This window comes from Coregonus clupeaformis, chromosome 12 (assembly GCF_020615455.1).
Source record: "Coregonus clupeaformis isolate EN_2021a chromosome 12, ASM2061545v1, whole genome shotgun sequence".
Taxonomy (NCBI): domain Eukaryota; kingdom Metazoa; phylum Chordata; class Actinopteri; order Salmoniformes; family Salmonidae; genus Coregonus; species Coregonus clupeaformis.
Genome location: NC_059203.1, coordinates 54,302,040 through 54,325,893, shown reverse-complemented (window position 1 = coordinate 54,325,893; position 23,854 = coordinate 54,302,040). Strand labels below are relative to the sequence as shown.

Genomic DNA, 23,854 nt, shown 5'->3' with positions numbered 1-23,854 from the left:
TGGGGGACTGGGAGGGCTGTATCGATCAGTTGGCTCTGTGATGAGTGTGATGGAAGGAGTCAGGCGCAGGAGGGTAATCACCGAATACAGAGTTTATTCCTTCATTACACAAAATACGCTGGAATAGCGACAAACGAAACAGGCACTGGGGAAACTGTCTACCCTGGCAATACACTGTAACGGTATCTCCATACAATACATAGGCACAGGGGAAATATCTACCCTGGCAACAAAATGGTACGAGTAGCTCCACCGAGCTACACTACTCTCACATTCAAACAATCACCCACAAGAACAAGGGGGTAGAGGGAACACTTATACACGGACTAATGAGGGGATTAGAACCAGGTGTGTGTGATTGACAAGACAAGACAAATGTGATGATGATAATTGGGGCGGCAGTGGTTAGTAAGCCGGTGACGACGAACGCCGAAGCCTGCCCGAACAAGGAGGGGAGGCAGCCTCGGCGGAAGTCGTGACAGGCTCATATACTCCAGCTGACATGCTGCTAACAAGGCTGATCTCTTAATAAGGGAACTGGGAGACAGGCGACCTGCGTTAAAAAACAATACTGTTGGAGGGAGATGTTCATGCCCTCTCTATGTCACTATATATGTTTTGTGCTTTATGTGTCATGTTCATGAAAAGGCAGTAATGATTTAACCAGTTTGAATAAACTGCACGCAAATGTGTTGCATGCAATGCAATCACTTGCTGTAGTACTGTAAACCTGCTGTCCTACGTGTTCAACATTTTAACAGCCCAGTACAGCAACAAAAAAAAAAGATCCAGTAAAAAAAAAAAAAGATATTTCCACACTATGAGGTTGAAATAATACTGAAAATTATGATGATGCTCTTTTTGTGTAAGAGCTGTTTGAAAAATAATCATGGAATTTCAGCCTGTTCAGGTGCGATGGAGTTTTTGGCCCACCCCATAACATCTCAAGGCGATCTGATTATAATAGACCAATGAACGTTCATAGTCTTCCATCCAAACAATCACTTAATCTGATTTTGCTTCGATTTATTTTTCATAATCAAGTGTCAGAGAAGTTCAGTCCGAACCTCCAGAGAAGTTCAGTCCGAACCTCTGCATATGCAAAGCACATTTCGCATCGGACTGCATTGCAAATCAGGCTAGGTGCACACATGGATTTCCCAGAAGCTCCATTAAGGTTATGCCGTATGGATCTTGAAAGCAGCAGCAGCAGCAGCAGCATCCATTCATTAAATAAATGTCTACAGTATATAGTTTTTTTTCTATTATAAGTAAAGGACATGCTATACATGGTTTGCATGCTTTGTCACAATATTCTTTTGAACCTTTTCTTGAGGACTGATACCCAAATGAACATTCTACTACTCAAAGCATTCTCTGAGCCATGTGCCGATTTAGTCTAAAGTGCATTATAGTGACTTGTAAAAACAATTACATTTCTAAATGAGGCAAATCATTAGTAGGCAAACCTTTTGTTATCACTGTGCCAGATTGACTTTAGATGGAGTATAACTTTAGCTAGCTAGCTAAAATTAGCATTGCTAATAATTTTTTACAAACTTTTCTAGCTATTGCAATTGCCATCTCTCTACAGTAAATTTGACTACATGATAATGATGGCAAAGTTGTTACCTACTAATTACTTGCTTACTTTAGCCATGGCATCATATTTCCAGGCCACTATAGTGTCTCCTCAGATAATGTTAGCTATATTGTTAGCCACCAAAGTCTGTGAGCTAACTAATGGTAGCTAGCTAACTAGCCTGTTGACTGTTGTTCAAGCTGCGACCAAGGTAGCCTACTTGATTTTGCTTGTGTCCTTTTGATGCTAATGTTTTTTTTTTATGACTGTAATAATAAAATGATCAAATGTATAATTTGAAGTGTATTTGTCATTAGGTATTAGAACTAAAATTGACTGGCTTGTGATTGGATTAGTAGCTACTAGCCTGCCAGCGAGAAGAAAAGAGAGGGTATATTATTATTATTAGCTAGCTGTATAGCTCATTAGGCTTATGTTTATCTGTGATATGATTCCTAGAAAATAGTAAGCCTTCTGGCTGTTGAATGCAAGAATGAATGTATAACCGTTATGAAATGCCCTAGAGTCACCAATTACTCCAATTTGAAAGTGCATTGGAGATCATTCCACGCATAAGGTGCAAAAAAACTAAAAGTAGATCTACCCAACTCAGTGGGGATTGAAGGGATCTCCAGAGTTAGCCATCCCTGAGACCGGGTCTGGTATCTTGTACGTCTATATGGTAACAATGAAGTAAGGTACAGCGGAGGTTTATGCAGGAGGGCTTTATAAACACAAAGAGTGAAATGCATCGATCTATGAGACTTCAAAGATGACTTGTGAAAGCTCAGGCTAGAGGTTTAGTTGGTTTGACTTTGCTTCAATCATACACATGATCACATTATTAGTTATGGACTATCAGATATGACATTATGTTACATGTTTTCTCAAATGTTAGAGTGAAAACTTTAGGATTATAAAATGTAACTTTGCCACCTTGCAAACAGGTTGATAACTTGTAACTACACAATTCCCTTCCATTTATGATCGGGTCATCACTGAGGAAGGCCTGCAGGATGAGGAGGACCATGAGGTCATGGACTTCTAGGAGGAAGATGATTTTGATGAGGAGCTACCTGGTGAAGATTTTCCGATGACGTAGTGTCCCCATGAGTGACAGAACACTGAGACAATCACGGTGCAACTAGAGAACATTACCAACCCTTACGCTCTGTATTTTCTGCTGGCTGCCCCACCAACACAGAAAGCACTGCATTAGTCAATATGCGGCTTTATAAACTCAATGTTGTTGTTTTTTACATTGTTTGCAAACTGATATGTGACATGTATTAATGCCAAAATAACATGCAAAACAGGCACAAAAATGTATGTATATATATATTTTTTTTTTAGCTAAACAGGTGGGGCTCAAAACATGAATGACAGGTCGCCACTGTGCACATCGGTATCTCACACACAAGCCTGAAGTTCATTACACATTTAGTGTGCATCCCTCTCAGAATACAACTTTCCCAGACTCTCAACTGGTTAACTTCCTTGTTAGGCTTTCAACAATATAATTTGAGTCCACATCCGCGTAGCCGTGATAGTCCGGCAGCTGATTATTACATATTTATTCATTTAATTTAATTGGCTGTTTGAGTCGTGGACGTACCCATTCGTGGCCCTGATCTCTGTAGAATGCTGAAACCATAACTTTACCAGATATCCATCACATTATACATTGCATCTCTATCTCATTTAAATTATGTATCTCTCGGTAGCTCTTCCCTGCAGTAGAGGAGTATACTGTAGTAATCCTACTCAGTGCCTAATTCGGCATATGGCCCATTCTCTATGTGGGACTTTTCATGTCCTGCAGTTTACCAGGCTGGAGGGGAAGCTAGCTGGAGGGGAAGATAATAGTGTGCTTCTAACAGGGACCAGAAAAAGAGAGAGAGAGAGAGAGAGAGAGAGAGAGAGAGAGAGAGAGAGAGAGAGAGAGAGAGAGAGAGAGAGAGAGAGAGAGAGAGAGAGAGAGAGAGAGAGAGAGAGAGAGAGAGAGAGAGAGAGAGAGACCAGGGACACCAGTTCACGTTTTGGTTTATTGTCAGAGACGGGAAGAAATTCAATTAAAGCACATTTTGCATTGCAACAATGTGTTTGCTTTTCTCTCATGTTGGAGTCAACCTTGTCAAGGCAGGCACACCTCAAAGATTGACATGACAGACATTTTCATCTGATGTCGATGCAAAGTTTCACACGTTTAAATTCGAACCGTGGTACACCTAGACTTTAGTAAATCATGAAATTATGTTGATGGGAGATTTGCAAGACAATTGGGATCTCAAGTTAGGAATTGGCCAGAGACTCTGGCAGATATCAAAGTAAGAGAGAGATGCAGAGATGCAGAAGAGATAGATGCATGGAGATTCTACAGTCATGTAGTAGTGGAATCCATCTTCCATTTATTCTCTCCTCTCTCCTCCCCTCCAAACCCTTTACTTGCCCTATGTCATCCTTTTTCTGTCTATCTCTCTATTTGTCTCTCATTCCTCTGTCTCTCGCTAACGCAAAAATAAGCAGGGATATTCTACAATCATGTAGAGGTGTTACTACTGCTTTCTCTCTCAGTGGGAAGGAGCGGTTTGATTCAGGATTTCACTCTTTGTGCCTGTTTAACAGAAACACACAAGTTAACTGTCAGCAGATGTCAAAATATTAACACACACACCCTAAAGTTTTTGATGGACATACTTATTACGGTGCCTGACTGCTCAGAAACCCATGCAGCACAAAGCATTTAGTCCATTGGTGTGCATTGAAACACACTGGGCCTGACGTGCACCTTTAGGCCTTTGTAGATGATCGCATCATTAGCATTCCCACAAGTAAACGTTTGACAATATGTTTGCTGCCAGGCAAACACCATATGAAAAAATATTGCTGAATCCAAACATTCATCTGTCAAAATAGCTGTTCAAATTAAAATGAGCTGTCAAATAACACTGTAACACATTTCCTCTGGCGGTGTCTATGTTGGCAATTGCAAGAGTCTGGTGACCATGGGACCAATCTAATCGAACATGGGTACAATAGAGCCAAGTCTCGGCCTGCGATCATGGCCATATCTGACTTTGGATACCGAATTTACAAAAAATGCTGTGTGAATAAGTTGTTCTGTATGTTCTGCGAATTCATTTGCATCGATCACTGTGTGTGTGTGTGTGTGTGTGTGTGCGTGCGTGCGTGCGTGCGTGCGTGCGTGCGTGCGTGCGTGCGTGCGTGTGTGTGTGTGTGTGTGTGTGTGTGTGTGTGTGTGTGTGTGTGACTCGATGGATATTCAGTCAGTTTTCCTCAGATAACGGTGTGTTTGGGAGTCTGTGTGTTTGTGTCTGTTAGTGTGTGTGGGTGTTGGATTAGTGTGTGTGTTTGTGTCTGTTAGTGTGTGTGGGTGTTGGATTAGTGTGTGTGTTTGTGTCTGTTAGTGTGTGTGGGTGTTGGATTAGTGTGTGTGTTTGTGTCTGTTAGTGTGTGTGGGTGTTGGATTAGTGTGTGTGTTGTGCTCATCATCAGAAAAAGGTATACGCTTGAGTGAGTGCTAACCGCCTTCCCTGAGAGCTTTAAACTACATTTTCTTCGTCTTACTTTCATTTGTAAGATTATCTGCTTTCCCGTGTACTTGTAATATTTGTAATTGCCCTTCAGCTAAACCCCAGCAAGAAGTGAAATACATGTTTCCAAGCAATTCTCAGTTGACACCTTCAGGACATCCAACAGAAGTGCCCTTCAGCTAAACCCCAGCAAGAAGTGAAATACATTTTTCCAAGCAATTATCAGTTGAAACCTTCAGGACATCCATCAGAAGTGTTTAAAAAAGGAATCTGCTATCAGTGGGACATATATTTAGAATAATAGCGTTTTATTTTTTTTACCTGCGTCCTCCGAAACATGACCCACCAAACCTTGCTTCTTAACACCCACCCGCTTAACCCAACAACCAGCCGCACCAATGTGTCAGAGGAAACACCATTCAACTGATGACCAAGGTCAGCCTGCAGGCACCCAGCCCGCCACAAGGCGTCCCTAGAGCACAATGAGCCAATTAAAGCACCCACGGACAAACCCTCCCCTAACCCGGACAACGCTGGGCCAATTGTGCACCGCCCTATGGGACTCTCGATCACAGCCGGTTGTAATACAGAACGGGATCGAACCAGGGTCTGCAGTGACACCTCTTGCACAGCCGGTTGTAATATAGCCCGGGATCAAACCCGGGTCTGTAGTGACACCTCTAGCAGTGCCTTAGACCGCTGCGCCACTCAGGAGGCCTTAATTGCTGTTTTTTAATGATCAATTTATAATTATCCAAATAAGGATTTGGTGACATTTTAAGATTTCAATCAGAAAATATTTTATGGAATGAATGTTAAACAATAATAATCTGTTGGATAATTGCAAAACCATGTTATTATGGTTTTCTCTTTGTATTTACAGTATGTACGCATTAATGATACAGTATCACTTATAATTCACTGTATCAGTTCCAGTGGGTCAGAAGTTTACATACACTAAGTTGACTGTGCCTTTAAACAGCTTGCAAAATTCCAGAAAATGATGTCATGGCTTTAGAAGCTTCTGGTAGGCTAACTGACATCATTTGAGTCAATTGGAGGTGTACCTGTGGATGTATTTCAAGGCCTACCTTCAAACTCAGTGCTTCTTTGCTTGAAATCATGGGAAAATCAAAAGAAATCAGCCAAGACCTCCACTACCACGTTCATCTGTACAAACAATAGTACGCAAGTATAAACACCATTGGACCACGCAGCCATCATACCGCTCAGGAAGGAGATGCATTCTGTCTCCTAGAGATGAACGTACTTTGGTGCAAAAAGTGCAAATCAATCCCAGAACAACAGCAAATGACCTTGTGAAGATGCTGGAGGAAACAGGTACAAAAGTATCTATATCCACAGTAAAACGAGTCCTATATCGACATAACCTGAAAGGCCGCTCAGCAAGGAATAAGCCACTGCTCCAAAACCGCCATAAAAAAGCGAGCTTACGGTTTGCAACTGCACATGGGGACAAAGATCATACTTTTTTGAGAAATGTCTTCTGGTCTGATGAAACAAAAATCGAACTGTTTGGCCATAATGACCATCGTTATGTTTGGAGGAAAAAGGGGTAGGCTTGCATGCCGAAGAACACCATCCCAACCGTGAAGCACGGGGGTGGCAGCATCATGCTGTGGGGGTGCTTTGCTGCAGGGGGGACTGGTGCTCTTCACAAAATAGATGGCATCATGAGGAAGGAAGATTATGTGGATATATTGAAGCAATGTCTCAAGACATCAGTCAGGAAGTTAAAGCTTGGTCGCAAATGGTAATCCCCTGTAGCTCAGTTGGTAGAGCATGGCGCTTGCAACGCCAGGATTGTGGGTTTGTTTCCCACGGGGGGCCTAACTGTAAGTTGCTCTGGATAACAGCGTCTGCTAAATGACTAAAATGTAAATGTATGTGCTATATGAAACAAATATATAAGTAAATCCATTGTCATCATTGTATACAAAATTAACATTGGCATAATTATCTATATAATTTTTCACACAATTACAATTGACAGTATAATGGTTTGGAGTTAAACAAAATTACAGTGAGATGCATAAAATAACAATTAAACATTATTATGACAGAATAATTATTCACATTCTATTCAGCATCTTACAATGAGTTAAGGCCCCGTGTAGCTCAGTTGTTAGAGCATGGGTTTTGCAATGCCAGGGTTGTGGGTTCGATTCCCACGGGGGGCCAGTATGAAAAAATGTATCCACTCATTAATTGTAAGTCGCTCTGGATAAGAGCATCTACTAAAATGTAAATACAATGTTATCAGAATTAAATGAACAATGTATTTCATGACAGGAAATATTGTTGATGAATAAATTCAATTTTTATATGTATAATACATTTTATATAATATATCAGAATATTTTATCTCAAAGAACAAGTTAAATATTTCCAATTTACAGTTTTATTTGTTTTTAGGATATCTGCTGAATTGAACAATAATTAAAAACTGTAAAGTAATTGAACACAGTTACATGACTATGAAAAATAATAATAATAATAATAATAATAATAATAATAATAATAATAATAAATAATGTAGATCGGAAACACTTATCATGGGACTGATTCAGATCGGTACTTATAGGGGGGGGGAAAGTATTTGATCCCCAGCTGATTTTGTACGTTTGCCCACTGACAAAAAAATTATCCGTCTATAATTTTAATGGTAGGTTTATTTGAACAGTGAGAGACAGAATAACAACAACAAAAATCCAGAAAAACACATGTCAAAAATGTTATAAATCGATATGCATTTTAATGAGGGTAATAAGTATTTGACCCCCTCTCAATCAGAAAGATTTCTGGCTCCCAGGTGTCTTTTATACTGGAAACGAGCTGAGATTAGGAGCACACTCTTAAAGTGAGTGCTCCTAATCTCAGTTTTTTACCTGTATAAAAGACACCTGTCCACAGAAGCAATCAATCAATCAGGTTCCAAACTCTCAACCATGGCCAAGACCAAAGAGCTCTCCAAGGATGTCAGGGACAAGATTGTAGACCTACACAAGGCTGGAATGGGCTACAAGACCATCACCAAGCAGCTTGGTGAGAAGGTGACAACAGTTGGTGCGATTATTCGCAAATGGAAGAAACACTAAAGAACTGTCAATCTCCCTCGGCCTGGGGCTCCATGCAAGATCTCACCTCGTGGTTGCAATGATCATGAGAATGGTGAGGAATCAGTCCAGAACTACACGGGAGGATCTTGTCAATGATCTCAAGGCAGCTGGGACCATAGTCACCAAGAAAACAATTGGTAACACACTACGCCGTGAAGGACTGAAATCCTGCAGCGCCCGCAAGGTCCCCCTGCTCAAGAAAGCACATATACATGCCCGTCGGAAGTTTGCCAATGAACATCTGAATGATTCAGAGGAGAACTGGGTGAAAGTGTTGTGGTCAGATGAGACCAAAATGGAGCTCTTTGGCATCAACTCAACTCGCCGTGTTTGGAGGAGGAGGAATGCTGCCTATGACCCCAAGAACACCACCCCCACCGTCAAACATGGAGGTGGACACATTATGCTGTGGGGGTGTTTTTCTGCTAAGGGGACAGGACAACTTCACCACATCAAAGGGACGATGGACGGGGCCATGTATCGTCAAATCTTGGGTGAGAACCTCCTTCCCTCAGCCAGGGCATTGAAAATGGGTCGTGGATGGGTATTCCAGCATGACAATGACCCAAAACACATGGCTAAGGCAACAAAGGAGTGGCTCAAGAAGAAGCACATTAAGGTCCTGGAGTGGCCTAGCCAGTCTCCAGACCTTAATCCCATAGAAAATCTGTAGAGGGAGCTGAAGGTTGGAGTTGCCAAACGTCAGGCTCAAAACCTTAATGACTTGGAGAAGATCTGCAAAGAGGAGTGGGACAAAATCCCTCCTGAGATGTGTGCAAACCTGGTAGGCCAACTACAAGAAACGTCTGACCTCTGTGATTGCCAACAAGGGTTTTGCCACCAAGTACTAAGTCATGTTTTGCAGAGGGGTCAAATACTTATTTCCCTCATTAAAATGCAAATCAATTCATTAAAAAAATTACATGCGTTTTTCTGGATTTTTTTGTTGTTATTCTGTCTCTCACTGTTCAAATAAACCTACCATTAAAATTATAGACTGATTATTTCTTTGTCAGTGGCAAACGTACAAAATCAGCAGGGGATCAAATACTTTTTTCCCTCACTGTATTCAGAAATACTTATTTATTGGAGTTATACTTATTTATTGGGGAGTTTAAATGAAGTTAGAACAAATGCAGGACACATGAATTGAGAGTTATTTGAATGTTGATCAGCAGAATAAAATATATTTAAAAAAGCACGTTTGACAGAAACATTATGAAACACACATTTTTCCTGGCAATTAGGAGTTCCATGTAGCCTCGTACAAACTACAGTATTATAAGGAGGCAGTGAACAGTGCATGCACAAGATCTCCCAGTTTGGCCAATGTGACTTCAGATTCAGAGAATTTCTAAGTTGCTCCAAAGGACAAATTTTGACGTGTTTTGGAGCTACTCTTGCTGCAGCTGCACCCCAGGCCGCACCACTTCTGTCGCCAGTTAACTGGTTGAACTGGTTAAATGTAGTTATTCAATCTGAATGGTTAAGTTAAGAGTGAAGGTTTGGGATAGGGTCCAAACAAAAACAACTCCATGTGTAGCTCAATTGGTAGAGCATGGTGCTTGCAATGCCAGGGTTGTGGGTTTGTTTCCCATGGGGGGCCAGTATGAAAAAATGTATGTACTCACTAACTGTAAGTCGCTCTGGATAAGAGCGTCTGCTAAATTACGTACATGTAAAATGTTAAGTTTAGGCATTAATTCCAAATCAAGGTGTATTGGCCATCTGGGAATTCTGGCAAATACCAGACGGGCTGGACACATTTTTTGTTGGGGGGGTTGGTCCAATGTGCCCGAGAGAAAAAAGCGTTCTGATCATGTAACATTTCAAAATGCAATTGCGGGAAAAACACAGCTTTGGAAGCTTTGTCCCCTTGTCCATGACGAAGAGAGGAGGGTCTTACTGTAGGCATACTTATTATTTCTCAACACTCAATATTCAGTTCAATAGCAACTATTTTACAACCAAGCTATTTGATATGGCTTCGAGATATGAAGCAGCACGCGCGTGAAATGCACACAGGCCATTGCAAGGCCTATAAGTCTCATGGGTAGTAGCAACTGCAAAGTTTTTTTAGAACATTACATTTACTCAATGGATATTCACTCAGTTTTCCTCAGATAATTGTGTCCACACACAGACACACACACACACACACAGTAAATCAATAATGTTCTGATAACATGTTTTCAATAAGACTTTTAATAGCACTGCAAGCTTAGGTTAACTGTTTTGAACTCCAAGCACATGGAAATCCATTTGCTTGGCATTAATCATGCAAACACTTTTTTTTTATTGTGGCACGGCATCAGTGAGATTCAAACTGTTTTCTATCCATGGAAATAGTCTGCTGCACCCCCAGGATGGAGCCAACATTCTATGTTATTTTACTCATACAAAGTTGTTCATTTGAGACTGTTCAAACAGACCCCATTTCAAAGGAAACAAGCACTCATAAAGATCAGGTGTGGCCAATTATGCTTAACAAGATAGAGAGTTTTGTTAATGCTGAGAACTGAATGTATATGATTTTAAATAACATTGTTAGAACGTTCTCTGAACAAATAGCACCATGAGGAAACCTGTAGGAAATGTTATGCTGAAGTACAAAAATTCCCACAGAAGAATGTTGTTTCTTAATGTTCTCAGAAGAATGTGACCACATTACCTTAAATAGAACCATGAGGAAACCTGTAGGAAACCTTATGCTGAAGTAGTTCTCTGAACTATTTGAGAACATTACCAATATCAAACCGGTTGGAGAACATACCTAGAACATTAACTACATTGAAATTAAATGTAACCATGTTTGAACTTTTAGGAAATGTTCTGTTAAAGTAATGAAATACCAAGAAAATAAAGTTGTTTTGTCAAATTCTTTAAATGTGATGAGAATGTTCCAAAGCCGAGCAACTATCCTGCACCATTCCCAGAAAGTTGTGGGAAGGTTGTATGCTAAATAACCATAGGATACCCACGCTCTCACCAAGCTCTGAGAAACATATGGTTCTCAGAACATTATGTGCTAGCTGGGTATCTTGTATCATGCATTCCAGCTTGGGGGGTTCTACTAAGCTAACATATTGAATTGTTTTAAGATGGTCATACCATGGATCATTTAGCTATTTGATTTTGAATTGTAGGACCCCTGTAGGTATCAAAACAAATATTTTTAAATTATTTGATAAAATATTATGTTTGACTACTATAGCCCATAGAAAAGCATTGAATAATACATTCATAAATGGCATAACAGACAGTTGAAAAATAAATAATAAGGAATAAGGTTTTGAAGTGTCTGTCCTATATCTAAGAGATGTAAGAAAGCTCAATAAATATTTTTGGACACATATCTAGCCCCTTTTTTTTGTTGGCACAAAACGACTTCCATACTTCCATAATTTTTTTGGACCGATATTGGGTTACCTTCAGACGAGTCCTGTGACACTTGTGGGGGTCGTAGAGAGAAACGGAGAACACCATCATGTTTGTGAGAGTCTCCTCTTTCCACTGGTTAGGGGTTAAATATGCGCCCAAAAAACTAAAATATTTCCTGAGCTTTCTTATTAGTTTTGTAGGCCAAACCGTTCTGATGCTACAGACATTTTCGTGAAAAGACTGATTTTCAGGATGTCTCCTGGTCTGACAAACAGCGCTGTAGCTCTGCCACTTTCCATTGCAGATTCGGAAGGCCGACATAGGCGGATGCGGTGGATTGAGACGCAGCCCATACAAAAAACGGATATCTCTAGCTTAAACAGACGGATTTTGATGGAATGTTTTAAATTATGTTCATTAGATTAATCGAGTCTTCCTAAAGCACTCTGAATGACTTCATAAGATGATTACTAATGCTTTGGGTCCGACCAAATCCTGGGCTGGTGCCACCAATTTTTAAAAGTTAGTGACACCAGGGGAATATGTTAGTCTTGAGCCCTGTAATAGTGATTAACACTTAGGACTCTATTTTCAGCTGCCATTAAGGTGGCACTAGTATCAAGCACATGTTAGTTTGCAATTTCGTCATGTAAAAACTGGCGCAGTGGCATTTTCCAGCCCTAACGTCAGGTTTGGTAATTTACCTGTCTAACATCAGCATGCTTGCGCTCAGATGGGAGGGGTGGAAATATTTGAGAAGTGTCTTTAAAAACATGATCCAAAGTGTTAATTTCAGGCAGCGATGGTAGGGATATTTAAGATCAACCAAAAGCTGGTTTTAGCGGTAATGCAGTTGGTTATGGCATGAATTTGGACACCGGAAATGCAGCCTATCCAGCCGTGACGCACACTGCCCATATGCACATGGAACAAGATGTGCTTTTGGTGCCTGTATACTTCATATTTAGAAACTTAAAACAGTCATGTTTTTTCCCCATTTCGTTTTATTTGATTAAAAACCAAGCATATCCTCCCCTCCTCTCAATGAAGGCTGTTTTATTTTTGTCCTGCCCAATGTGAACAAGTTGTCTAGTCAAGATCGTTGATTAAGTGTTTGGCTCATGAGACTGCTTGAAAATAAATCTTAATCACCAGAGCTTTATTAAAATATCAAGTTTGAGAGGAGCAAAACAGTGAGCTGTCCTGGTTTTGTAGTGGGCAGTAATTTTTGATATGTGTATATTCTAAATACATCACATGCGACTCGTGATAAGACTAAGCAATTAGCCTATTAAAATATGTATCTGACTCCATAAAGATTATTTAGCAATATGCAAGAACACCATAGTTGAGTTACAGTAATAGGCAATGAAAAGAATTCTGAGAATGGAATTCTAAATACAAGTGTATTTAATTACTTTGTATAATGAATGGATTCACATACAAGGCATAAAGCTAAAGTTACAAGGCATTAACAAGCATTACAAGGCAGAGAGAGAGAGAGAGAGAGAGAGAGAGAGAGAGAGAGAGAGAGAGAGAGAGAGAGAGAGAGAGAGAGAGAGAGAGAGAGAGAGAGAGAGAGAGAGAGAGAGAGAGAGAGAGAGAGAGAGAGAAACCATAGCCTGAAAGGGCATGCCCCAAAAGTCGATGGGGGGGAGAGAGAGAGAAATAAATAGTATCTTGCCACAGCAGGTCAGGAACAAATAAGAGAAAGAACAATTCATCTTAGACCCTTTTATAAGCCCCCTGTGTAGCTCAGTTGGTAGAGCATGATGTTTGCAATGCCAGGGTTGTTGGTTCGATTCCCACGGGGGGCCAGTATGAAAATGTATGCACTCACTAACTGTAAGTTGCTCTGGATAAGAGCATCTGCTAAATGACTAAAATGTAAAAAAAAAAAAAATAAGCATCTGAGTTGTTTGGATTCAAAACCTGAGTAGTTGACCAATAGTATTACTGTGAAGTTAACCTCTGCGTCTCAGAGGTGAGACAATGGGGGTTGCATCAGACAGAAGTGTTCAAAACCGGACGGCCAGCACTGTAAGTCGCTCTGGATAAGAGCATCTGCTAAATGACTAAAATGTTTAAAAAATTGACAATCTTCAGACCAGCAGTTCATGGTCCTAGCAGCATCACTTTAGGTGTGTCCTTTTTGGTGCCTTAGCATTGTCTTCTTCTTTAGACATGCTTAGGTAACACCTTTCTGCAAGCAAGCAAGAAAGGAATGCTCCATTCTTCTTTGTAAGAGCAAAACACATAACTGAAGGTATATCACAGGTTAATTAACATTACAATGAACATACAATTGTCTGTTTATCTGATTGGATTGGTCAATAGTAACTTCAAATGTAGTTTTATCAAATCAGTCAGATATACATAAAATATTATCAAAGATCACTATCTTAAAGACAGTATATTTGAAGCAAAACTCTCAAACTCTCCTCCCTTTGAGAGAAAATGGATTCTCCTTGAAAATTAACAAAATAACCAGAATTTCTTAATAATCAGGAACAATTCTTGAAGTTAAATCAAAACAACTTTCAAGCATAAATCTAAAACATTTTTAGGTCTAGTATATGTGTGAGAATTACCATGTAAGTTCAGAGTGGTTTCACAAGCAATTTGAACATTCAATGTATAGCATTCTAGTTTAAAGCACCCAACATTAGCATATCAATGGTGAAAGATCTTAGGCCACTTTGTGACAAACAAAGCAATTACTTTAAATAGCACACACACATCTATACATTCAGATGGATTTAGCCATATGCACCACACATAGGAAAACAAACTGTTCTTTGTGTTTTAACAGGAGCCATTACATTTTATCTAGCACTCTGTATACATCAAAGAAAGCACATTCACAAAAGCAACCTATATAACAATCACAAATGGATATAGAAATTATTGCAAAGTTGCAAAGGAAGAAATGATTAATGCATCATATATTTCGACATTGAAGCCATGCAATTACTTAGAACAATGTGGACTGCAAACAGATTCAAGTTAACATATTTAGCAAAGATGGGATAGGTCTACATTTTGTTATTTTGTTTCTGTAAGCTGTTCAACAAACAATAACGGACTAACATTGGAATTGGAGTCCAAGACAATACTTAAAAGACTGTAAGTCGCTCTGGATAAGAGTGTCTGCTAAATGACGTAAATGTAAATGTAATACACAACTTGAAGCAACCATATATTTAGCCATGGGGCACGTTCTGATTGGCCAGTGAGGGGCACACCCACAACTTGTTTATTCATCAAAACCCAACCCTTTCGAGCCAACGCCAGCAACTGGGCCGATAATTCTGACCCGTTTCAAGAAGCTAGGCGTATGTCGCACTTCACTACTTCACAGGAGAGGCATTTTAATATTTTATTTTTTATCAAAATGCATTTTTTGACAGAAATGCCTTCTGGAATATGTGAACATTCATGTGCCTTAATAACAAACTTGTATGCCATCTGTAAATATGGATACAATATTTCTGGCTCCCAGGTGTCTTTTATACAGGTAACGAGCTGAGATTAGGAGCACACTCTTAAAGTGAGTGCTCCTAATCTCAGCTTGTTACCTGTATAAAAGACACCTGTCCACAGAAGCAATCAATCAATCAGATTCCAAACTCTCCACCATGGCCAAGACCAAAGAGCTCTCCAGGGATGTCAGGGACAAGATTGTAGACCTACACAAGGCTGGAATGGGCTACAAGACCATCGCCAAGCAGCTTGGTGAGAAGGTGACAACAGTTGGTGCAATAATTCGCAAATGGAAGAAACACAAAAGACCTGTCAAACTGGGTGAAAGTGTTGTGGTCAGATGAGACCAAAATCGAGCTCTTTGGCATCAACTCAACTCGCCATGTTTGGAGGAGGAGGAATGTTGCCTATGACCCCAAGAACACCACCCTCACCGTCAAACATGGAGGTGGAAACATTATGCTTTGGGGGTGTTTTTCTGCTAAGGGGGCAGGACAACTTCACCGCATCAAAGGGACGATGGACGGGGCTATGTACCATCAAATCTTGGGTGAGAACCTCCTTCCCTCAGCCAGGGCATTGAAAATGGGTCGTGGATGGGTATTCCAGCATGACAATGACCCAAAACACACGGCCAAGGCAACAAAGGAGTGGCTCAAGAAGAAGCACATCAAGGTCCTGGAGTGGCCTAGCCAGTCTCCAGACCTTAATCCCATAAAAAAATCTGTGGAGGGAGCTAAAGGTTTGAGTTGCCAAATGTCAGCCTCAAAATCTTAATGACTTGGAGAAGATCTGCAAAGAGGAGTGTTACAAAATCCCTCCTGAGATGTGTGCAAACCTGGTGGCTAACTACAAGAAACGTCTGACCTCTGTGATTGCCAACAAGGGTTTTGCCACCAAGTACTAAGTCATGTTTTGCAGAGGGGTCAAATACTTATTTCCCTCATTAAAATGCAAATCAATTTATAACATTTTTGACATGCGTTTTTCTGGATTTTTTTGTTGTTATTCTGTCTCTCACTGTTCAAATAAACCTACCATTAAAATTATAGACTGATCATGTCTTTGTCAGTGGGCAAACGTACTGTCACGGCCGTCTACGGAAGGAGTGGACCAAAGCGCAGCGTTTGTAGCGAACATGACTTTATTAAAGTTAAAGTGCACGAACGAGAAAACAATAAACAATGACGGATAGTGAAGTCCTCAGTACACAGACTGAAACATGGAACAAAAACCCACAACCCTAAGGTGAACACTGACAGTTTAAATATGGCTCCCAATCAGAGATAACGAGCCGACAGCTGACACTCGTTACCTCCGATTGGGAGTCACATGACGAGACAAGACACTACAACCAAAACCAAACACAACCAAATGAACACACCCTATTCCCAACACAACCAAATGAATACACCCTGGCTCAAACTACAAGTCCCGGCCAGAGCGTGACAGTACCCCCCCTAAAGGCGCGGACTCCGACCGCGCCTACACCCAAAATAGGGAGGGCTGGGTGGGTGTTGCTCCTCGGAGGCGGCTCCGGCTCCGGGCTTGACCACCACCCCACTTCACTCCCCCCGTAGTGCCCCCGGTCCGATCTGACCCCGCTTGCTGGATCAGGACCTCCGGCCACGCACCCCTGGCTTGGCGCGTGAGGTAGGAATGGACCGGACCTGGCAGACGATACGCACCCTTTGCCTGGTGCGTGGGCGGAACAGGCCTCACCAGGCTGAAGACTCGCATCCCTGGCTTGGTGCGAGTAGCAGGAATGGGCTGGATCAGGCTGACGGCTCGCACCCTTGGCTTGGTGCGAGTAGCAGGACGAGCTGAACCAGGCTGACGACTCGCACCCTTGGCTTGAGTGCGAGTAGCAGGAACGGCTGGACCAGGCCGACCGACTCGTACCCCTGGCTTGGTGCGGTAGCAGGAACGGGCTGGACCAGGCTGACGACTCGCACCCTTGGCTTGGTGCGAGTAGCGAGGGACGAGCTGAACCAGGCTGACGACTCGCACCCTTGGCTGGTGCGAGTAGCAGGAACGGGCTGGACCAGTCCGGCGACTGCGTACCCCTGGCTTGGTGCGAGTAGCAGGAACGGGCTGGACCAGGCTGGCGACTCGCACCCCTGGTTTGGTGCGAGTGGCAGGAACAGGCCGGGTCGGGGCTGGCGACGCACACCGTAGGCTCTGTGCGTGGAGCAGGAACAGGCCGGGCTGGGCTGGCGACGCACACCGTGAGCCTGATGCGTGGAGCAGGAACCGGCCGGGCTGGGCTGGCGACGCACACCGTAGGTTTAGTGCGTGGAGCTGGGACAGGCCTCACCGGACTGTGGAGACGGATAGGAGACCTGGAGCGAAGAGCGGCCACCACCCGTCCTGGCTGGATGCCTACCTTCACACACTCTGCGTGAGGCATCCGCACAGGACGAACAGGGCTGTGAACCCGTACCGACATGACAGCACGCGATACGGGAGCAGGATATCCGGGACCGCGGAGAGGCACTGGAGACCTCGAGCGTAGAGCCGGCACACTCCGTCCTGGCTGCATCCCCCCCTTCGCCCGACACGTGCGGGGTGCTTCACAGGACGTACAGGACTGTGCCGGACCACTCGTGGCACAGTACGCTGCTCCGCATACCGCGGAACCTGCCCCGTCTCATGCTGCCATGCCTGAGTACGGGAAGTTGGTTCCGCTCTACCTCCAGGCCTCGCCAACCTGCCTTCTGCCTCCCAACACCCGGTGACCACCTCTCCAAAACGTCCTGTAGCAGCCGCCTGCTGCCCAGCCGCCCGCCATGTGCCCCCCAAAAAATTTCTTTGGGGTTGCCTCTCTTCCATCCGACTATGGCCCTGCTGACGCCGTTGCTCCCTCTCCATCCTGGGTCTCCCCCTTCATCGCCCTCCGGTACCGGACGGCCTCCTCCTGCGTAATATGTCCCCAGCCGAGGAGGACATCCACCAGCGTTCTCTCCTGCGGGTGTTCCTGTATACGCTGCTTGGTCCTTTTTGTGGTGGGTTTTTCTGTCACGGCCGTCTTCACGGAAGGAGTGGACCAAAGCGCAGCGTTTGTAGCGAACATGACTTTATTAAAGTTAAAGTGCACGAGCGAGAAAACAATAAACAATGACGGATAGTGAAGTCCTCAGTACACAGACTGAAACATGGAACAAAAACCCACAACCCTAAGGTGAACACTGACAGTTTAAATATGGCTCCCAATCAGAGATAACGAGCCGACAGCTGACACTCGTTACCTCCGATTGGGAGTCACATGACGAGACAAGACACTACAACCAAAACCAAACACAACCAAATGAACACACCCTATACCCAACACAACCAAATGAATACACCCTGGCTCAAACTACACAGTCCCGGAGCCAGAGCGTGACACGTACAAAATCAGCAGGGGATCAAATACTTTTTTCCCTCACTGTATATGTATATATTCTTAAATCCCATTCCTTACTTTTTTGTGTGTATTGGGTATATGTTGTGAAATTGTTAGATATTACTGCACTGTTGGAGCTAGAAGCACAAGAAATTCGCTACACCTGCTATAACATCTGCTAAACACGTGTATGTGACAAATAAAATGTGATTTGATTTGATTTGACTTTTAGTCATGAAATCTTTGGTTGTTTACTACACTGTGAATCCTTAAAGAGATGGGTGGGGCTAAGGCTTAAGAGGGTGTGAACGATGCTGAATGGGTGTAGACAAAGAACAGCTCTCCATTAGGTGTACCAAAACATTCATGGGCCATTTTCTCAAAAGTGGGGTTATAAGTTCATCAACTTTCAAAGCAGAATTACTTTCCCATTGTTCCTCAACTACAGTGTATATGTCATTTTCTCTACTTTTATCCAATGTAAAAAACACAATTTGAAAGTTTGCTACATAGGACCGAATCCAGGTGGTGGGTCACAATTGTGCTTGTGAAAATAGCAAAAATATTTCCGATACACCCGGAGCCTATAGCGCTACCGCCCAGCACTTAGATTTACCATTACGTTAGGTCTGTTAAGAGACGGATAGACAGCACAACAGGGTTAAGGGTTGTGATAGGGTTAAAAAAAACACGTGACCCTTGGAGCTTATGCCCATCTGCCACCCCAGTCCACAACACCCTTGCAAAACCCAAGTCTACTTGATGGCCAGTTTTGAAGGCATCTCCGTACGTCCTGGGTACCTGGATGGACGTTGGATTTCGAAGTGGATCTTGAGCGACCTGGCTGGTGTGTGAGCGAGCATGCCTTTGCGCTGTAGCCGCCAATAGCGTGAGTGGGTCAGGGGGTTGCGTGATCAGCAGTGGTGAGACTTCAGACTAGATCACACACGCTGCATCACCAACTGAAAGCAGGAACTTGAAACTAGCTGGAACGATTAGTGGTAGTAGTCTATACTGTATGGTCTCATTTTAGTGGAGGAACATAAAACTACAGATGTAATATCTTATTTTGAACCAGTTTGCTACCGCAGGAAAATAATCCTGCTGCAACAGGGAATATTAATTATTATGTGGATTAGAATTAATGGACATTTTTATGAGGGTTGATAAATTTTTTCGTAAGGGAAAATCATGTCTGAAATCTAAAGTGGAAATTACAAATTTCAGAAGCCTTTTTAAGCCTCAAATACAGTACAAGTTTCACATTTCCTGCATTGCTGGAAAGTTCTCCTGCAGCAGGGTGATCAAATTAAGAACCTACATCTGTATAAAAATGTCTCTCTTATGTTTTTGTAATCATTGCTAGCTTCTAGAGAGGGATATGAATGGAAAGAGCGAGGAGGAAAGAGATGGCCCCGAAACCTTAGTCTTCATCCTTTTCATTCGTTGTCTCACCCTCCTCTCTCTGTTTGTATCCTTACAGCCTATCACTGAACTGAAGAGCCCTCCTCTCCCTCTCTCTCCTTTCTTTGCTGTGCTAAACTGAGGATAAACTGCCATCCTCCCTTTCCCCCATCATCCCTCTGTCCTCTGTTCTTACTTCTCTCTTTTCTGGGATAAATAATGAGATCTCTCCCCCTCCCCTTCCTCTCTCTTTCCTGGGTGGTGTTAAGCTGACGCTGCCTGCAGGGCGAGAGCTCTGACAGTCACACCCAGGCTGACTCAGCTCTGAGTCTCAGGAGACAGGACCCATGACAAGGACAGAGACCCATCATGTCCTACACGCACGGACGCACACACGCAAAGGCGCACACGTGCACACACACCCAGATATACACACACTGGGTCAAACACACATGCTCACACCCATGCACACAAACAGCCCTCCACAGTGCCCCAGTGGACACAGAGGATGAGTGACACGAGCTTAACAAGTGAAAACAAATGGATGCTGTCATGAGATCGTAGCACGGCGGACAGGAAGAAGGACATAAACAAAGCATAATATTTCTCACAGGGTTATAGATGGTATTGTTTTGCCTAGCATCTGTTGTTGTCTAGGGGCCCCTCAGAAACACAATGATTCATCTCTCAGATTAATCATGAACACATTTCTGAATAAAGGAAGACTGTCTGAAAAACAACAACAAGAAAGATCACACTCACGGGATTTGACCATCAGCATGGTTTATTCTACAGAGGACTCAGAGGGAAATACTACTGTGGATTTGAGGCATGATTATTGTCACTGCATGTTGTCCCTATGTCATTTTGTCACTGAGCACAACAATCAATTTCTCTGTAATCTTCTAACCCTGGCCTACTGCCCGGCGCTGACTGGTTTACAGGCTTTTTCCAAGATAACACTTTGTTAAGGAAATACTGTATTTAGATGGCATGCAACAGAGACACACATATCCAATCTCTCTCATGCAGATACACACTCATATACAGTGGGGGAAAAAAAGTATTTAGTCAGCCACCAATTGTGCAAGTACTCCCACTTAAAAAGATGAGAGAGGCCTGTAATTTTCATCATAGGTACACGTCAACTATGACAGAAAAATTTAGATTTTTTTCTCTCCAGAAAATCACATTGTAGGATTTTTAATGAATTTATTTGCAAATTATGGTGGAAAATAAGTATTTGGTCACCTACAAACAAGCAAGATTTCTGGCTCTCATAGACCTGTAACTTCTTCTTTAAGAGGCTCCTCTGTCCTCCACTCGTTACCTGTATTAATGGCAACTGTTTGAACTTGTTATCAGTATAAAAGACACCTGTCCACAACCTCAAACAGTCACACTCCAAACTCCACTATGGCCAAGACCAAAAGAGCTGTCAAAGGACACCAGAAACAAAATTGTAGACCTGCACCAGGCTGGGAAGACTGAATCTGCAATAGGTAAGCAGCTTGGTTTGAAGAAATCAACTGTGGGAGCAATTATTAGGAAATGGAAGACATACAAGACCACTGATAATCTCCCTTGATCTGGGGCTCCACGCAAGATCTCACCCCGTGGGGTCAAAATGATCACAAGAAAGGTGAGCAAAAATCCCAGAACCACATGGGGGGACCTAGTGAATGACCTGCAGAGAGCTGGGACCAAAGTAACAAAGCCTACCATCAGTAACACACTATGCCGCCAGGGACTCAAATCCTGCAGTGCCAGACGTGTCCCCCTGCTTAAGCCAGTACATGTCCAGGCTCGTCTGAAGTTTGCTAGAGTGCATTTGGATGATCCAGAAGAGGATTGGGAGAATGTCATATGGTCAGATGAAACCAAAATATAACATTTTGGTAAAAACTCAACTCGTCGTGTTTGGAGGACAAAGAATGCTGAGTTGCATCCAAAGAACACCATACCTACTGTGAAGCATGGGGGTGGAAACATCATGCTTTGGGGCTGTTTTTCTGCAAAGGGACCAGGACGACTGATCCGTGTAAAGGAAAGAATGAATGGGGCCATGTATCGTGAGATTTTGAGTGAAAACCTCCTTCCATCCGCAAGGGCATTGAAGATGAAACGTGGCTGGGTCTTTCAGCATGACAATGATCCCAAACACACTGCCCGGGCAACGAAGAAGCATTTCAAGGTCCTGGAGTGGCCTAGCCAGTCTCCAGATCTCAACCCCATAGAAAATATTTGGAGGGAGTTGAAAGTCCGTGTTGCCCAGTGACAGCCCCAAAACATCACTGCTCTAGAGGAGATCTGCATGGAGGAATGGGCCAAAATACCAGCAACAGTGTGTGAAAACCTTGTGAAGACTTACAGAAAACGTTTGACCTGTGTCATTGCCAACAAAGGGTATATAACAAAGTATTGAGAAACTTTTGTTATTGACCTAATACTTATTTTCCACCATAATTTGCAAATAAATTCATTAAAAATCCTACAATGTGATTTTCTGGATTTTTTTCCCTCATTTTGTCTGTCATAGTTGACGTGTACCTATGATGAAAATTACAGGCCTCTCTCATCTTTTTAAGTGGGAGAACTTGCACAATTGGTGGCTGACTAAATACTTTTCCCCCCCACTGTATTAGCTCATGCATATCCAAGCAATATGAGCAATCTCAGCATGTGCGCAAATACCCACATAGGCTCACATCAGCACACACACAGAGTGCATCCCCGTAAGGTCTTGCCTATGACTCACATCACTTTGCCAGGATAAACATTCTAACAGATAGAAAGTTCAGATAGGGTTTGATGGCATGGGTGTGTGTGTTTTTGTATGTATGTGTGTGTGTATATATGTGCATCATAATTCAGCTGAGCTCCACATTTGATAAAAGAATCCTGGCTGAAGGCTTGAGACACAAATAATTCACACCTGTCCACACAAATATAAGTGTGTGTGAGTGCCGGTGTGTGTGTGTGCCGGTGTGTGTGAGTGCCGGTGTGTGTGAGTGCCAGTGTGTGTGAGTGCCGGTGTGTGTGAGTGCCGGTGTGTGTGAGTGCCGGTGTGTGTGAGTGCCGGTGTGTGTGAGTGTGTGTGAGTGCCAGTGTGTGTGAGTGCCAGTGTGTGTGAGTGCCGGTGTGTGTGAGTGCCGGTGTGTGTTCCCCTGCTGCCTTACCTTCATTGTTGTTGTTGTTGTTTCCGGCGGTGCCCAGTATCTGTAGTGATATAGTCCATAGAAACAGTGCTATGAGCCCTGGGTCTGAAGCCATGGTGCTTACACACACACAAACACTACCGATCTCCCTCTCTCTTCTACTCTCTCACTTCCTCGCTCTTACTCTCCCTCAGACTCTTGCTGCCTCTCTCTGTGTCCCAGTGTTGAAGCGGAGCCTGAGCCAGCGCTGAGAGTGCGTGTGTAAGTGAGAGTGTGTGTGTGTCTGAGGGGCTGAGGGCTCATTGGGATAGAGTTAGAGACTGCCTCTTTGCCTCTCAGCCTCTCTGTCTGCTCTCACACATACATACACACTCAGGGGAGGGTCCCGACTGTCACTCCAACTCTCAGTAACCAATTAGAGGGCAGGGATCTGCAGGTCCACTAACCAAATACTTTCACGATACCTCACCTTTACCTAGCCTACCTTAGAGACTCTCTTTCTCTCAATCTCTAATGTGCCTTCTCTCTCTCTGTCTCTCTCTCTTTGATGCTCACGCTCTCGCTTGCTTTTTCTCTCTCTCCCGCATGCACTTTCAACCATCCTCTGCCTCTCTCTCGCTCTTTCACTCTCTGCATCTCGATCTCTCTTTTACTCTCCCTCCCAACTCTGTCGCCTCCCTCTCTGCCTCGCTTGCTGTCTCGCTCCTCTATCACTCACTCACTCACTCTCTCAACTCTACCTCTCCCTCTGACATCTCTCCCCTTCT

At 43.0% G+C, this 23,854-nt stretch overlaps 1 protein-coding gene across 1 annotated transcript in view; it reads right to left on the bottom strand.

The window, feature by feature from the left end:
• Window positions 1-23,431, bottom strand: part of LOC121577671 (ephrin type-A receptor 8-like) — a 131,141-nt gene extending 107,710 nt beyond the window's left edge. Inside the window, exon 1 of the mRNA XM_041891442.2 lies at window positions 23,109-23,431. Coding sequence (XP_041747376.1) covers window positions 23,109-23,202 — 94 coding nt within the window. The 5' untranslated portion in view covers window positions 23,203-23,431. The remainder of the gene's footprint in view (window positions 1-23,108) is intronic.
• Between the last annotated feature and the right edge of the window lie 423 nt (window positions 23,432-23,854).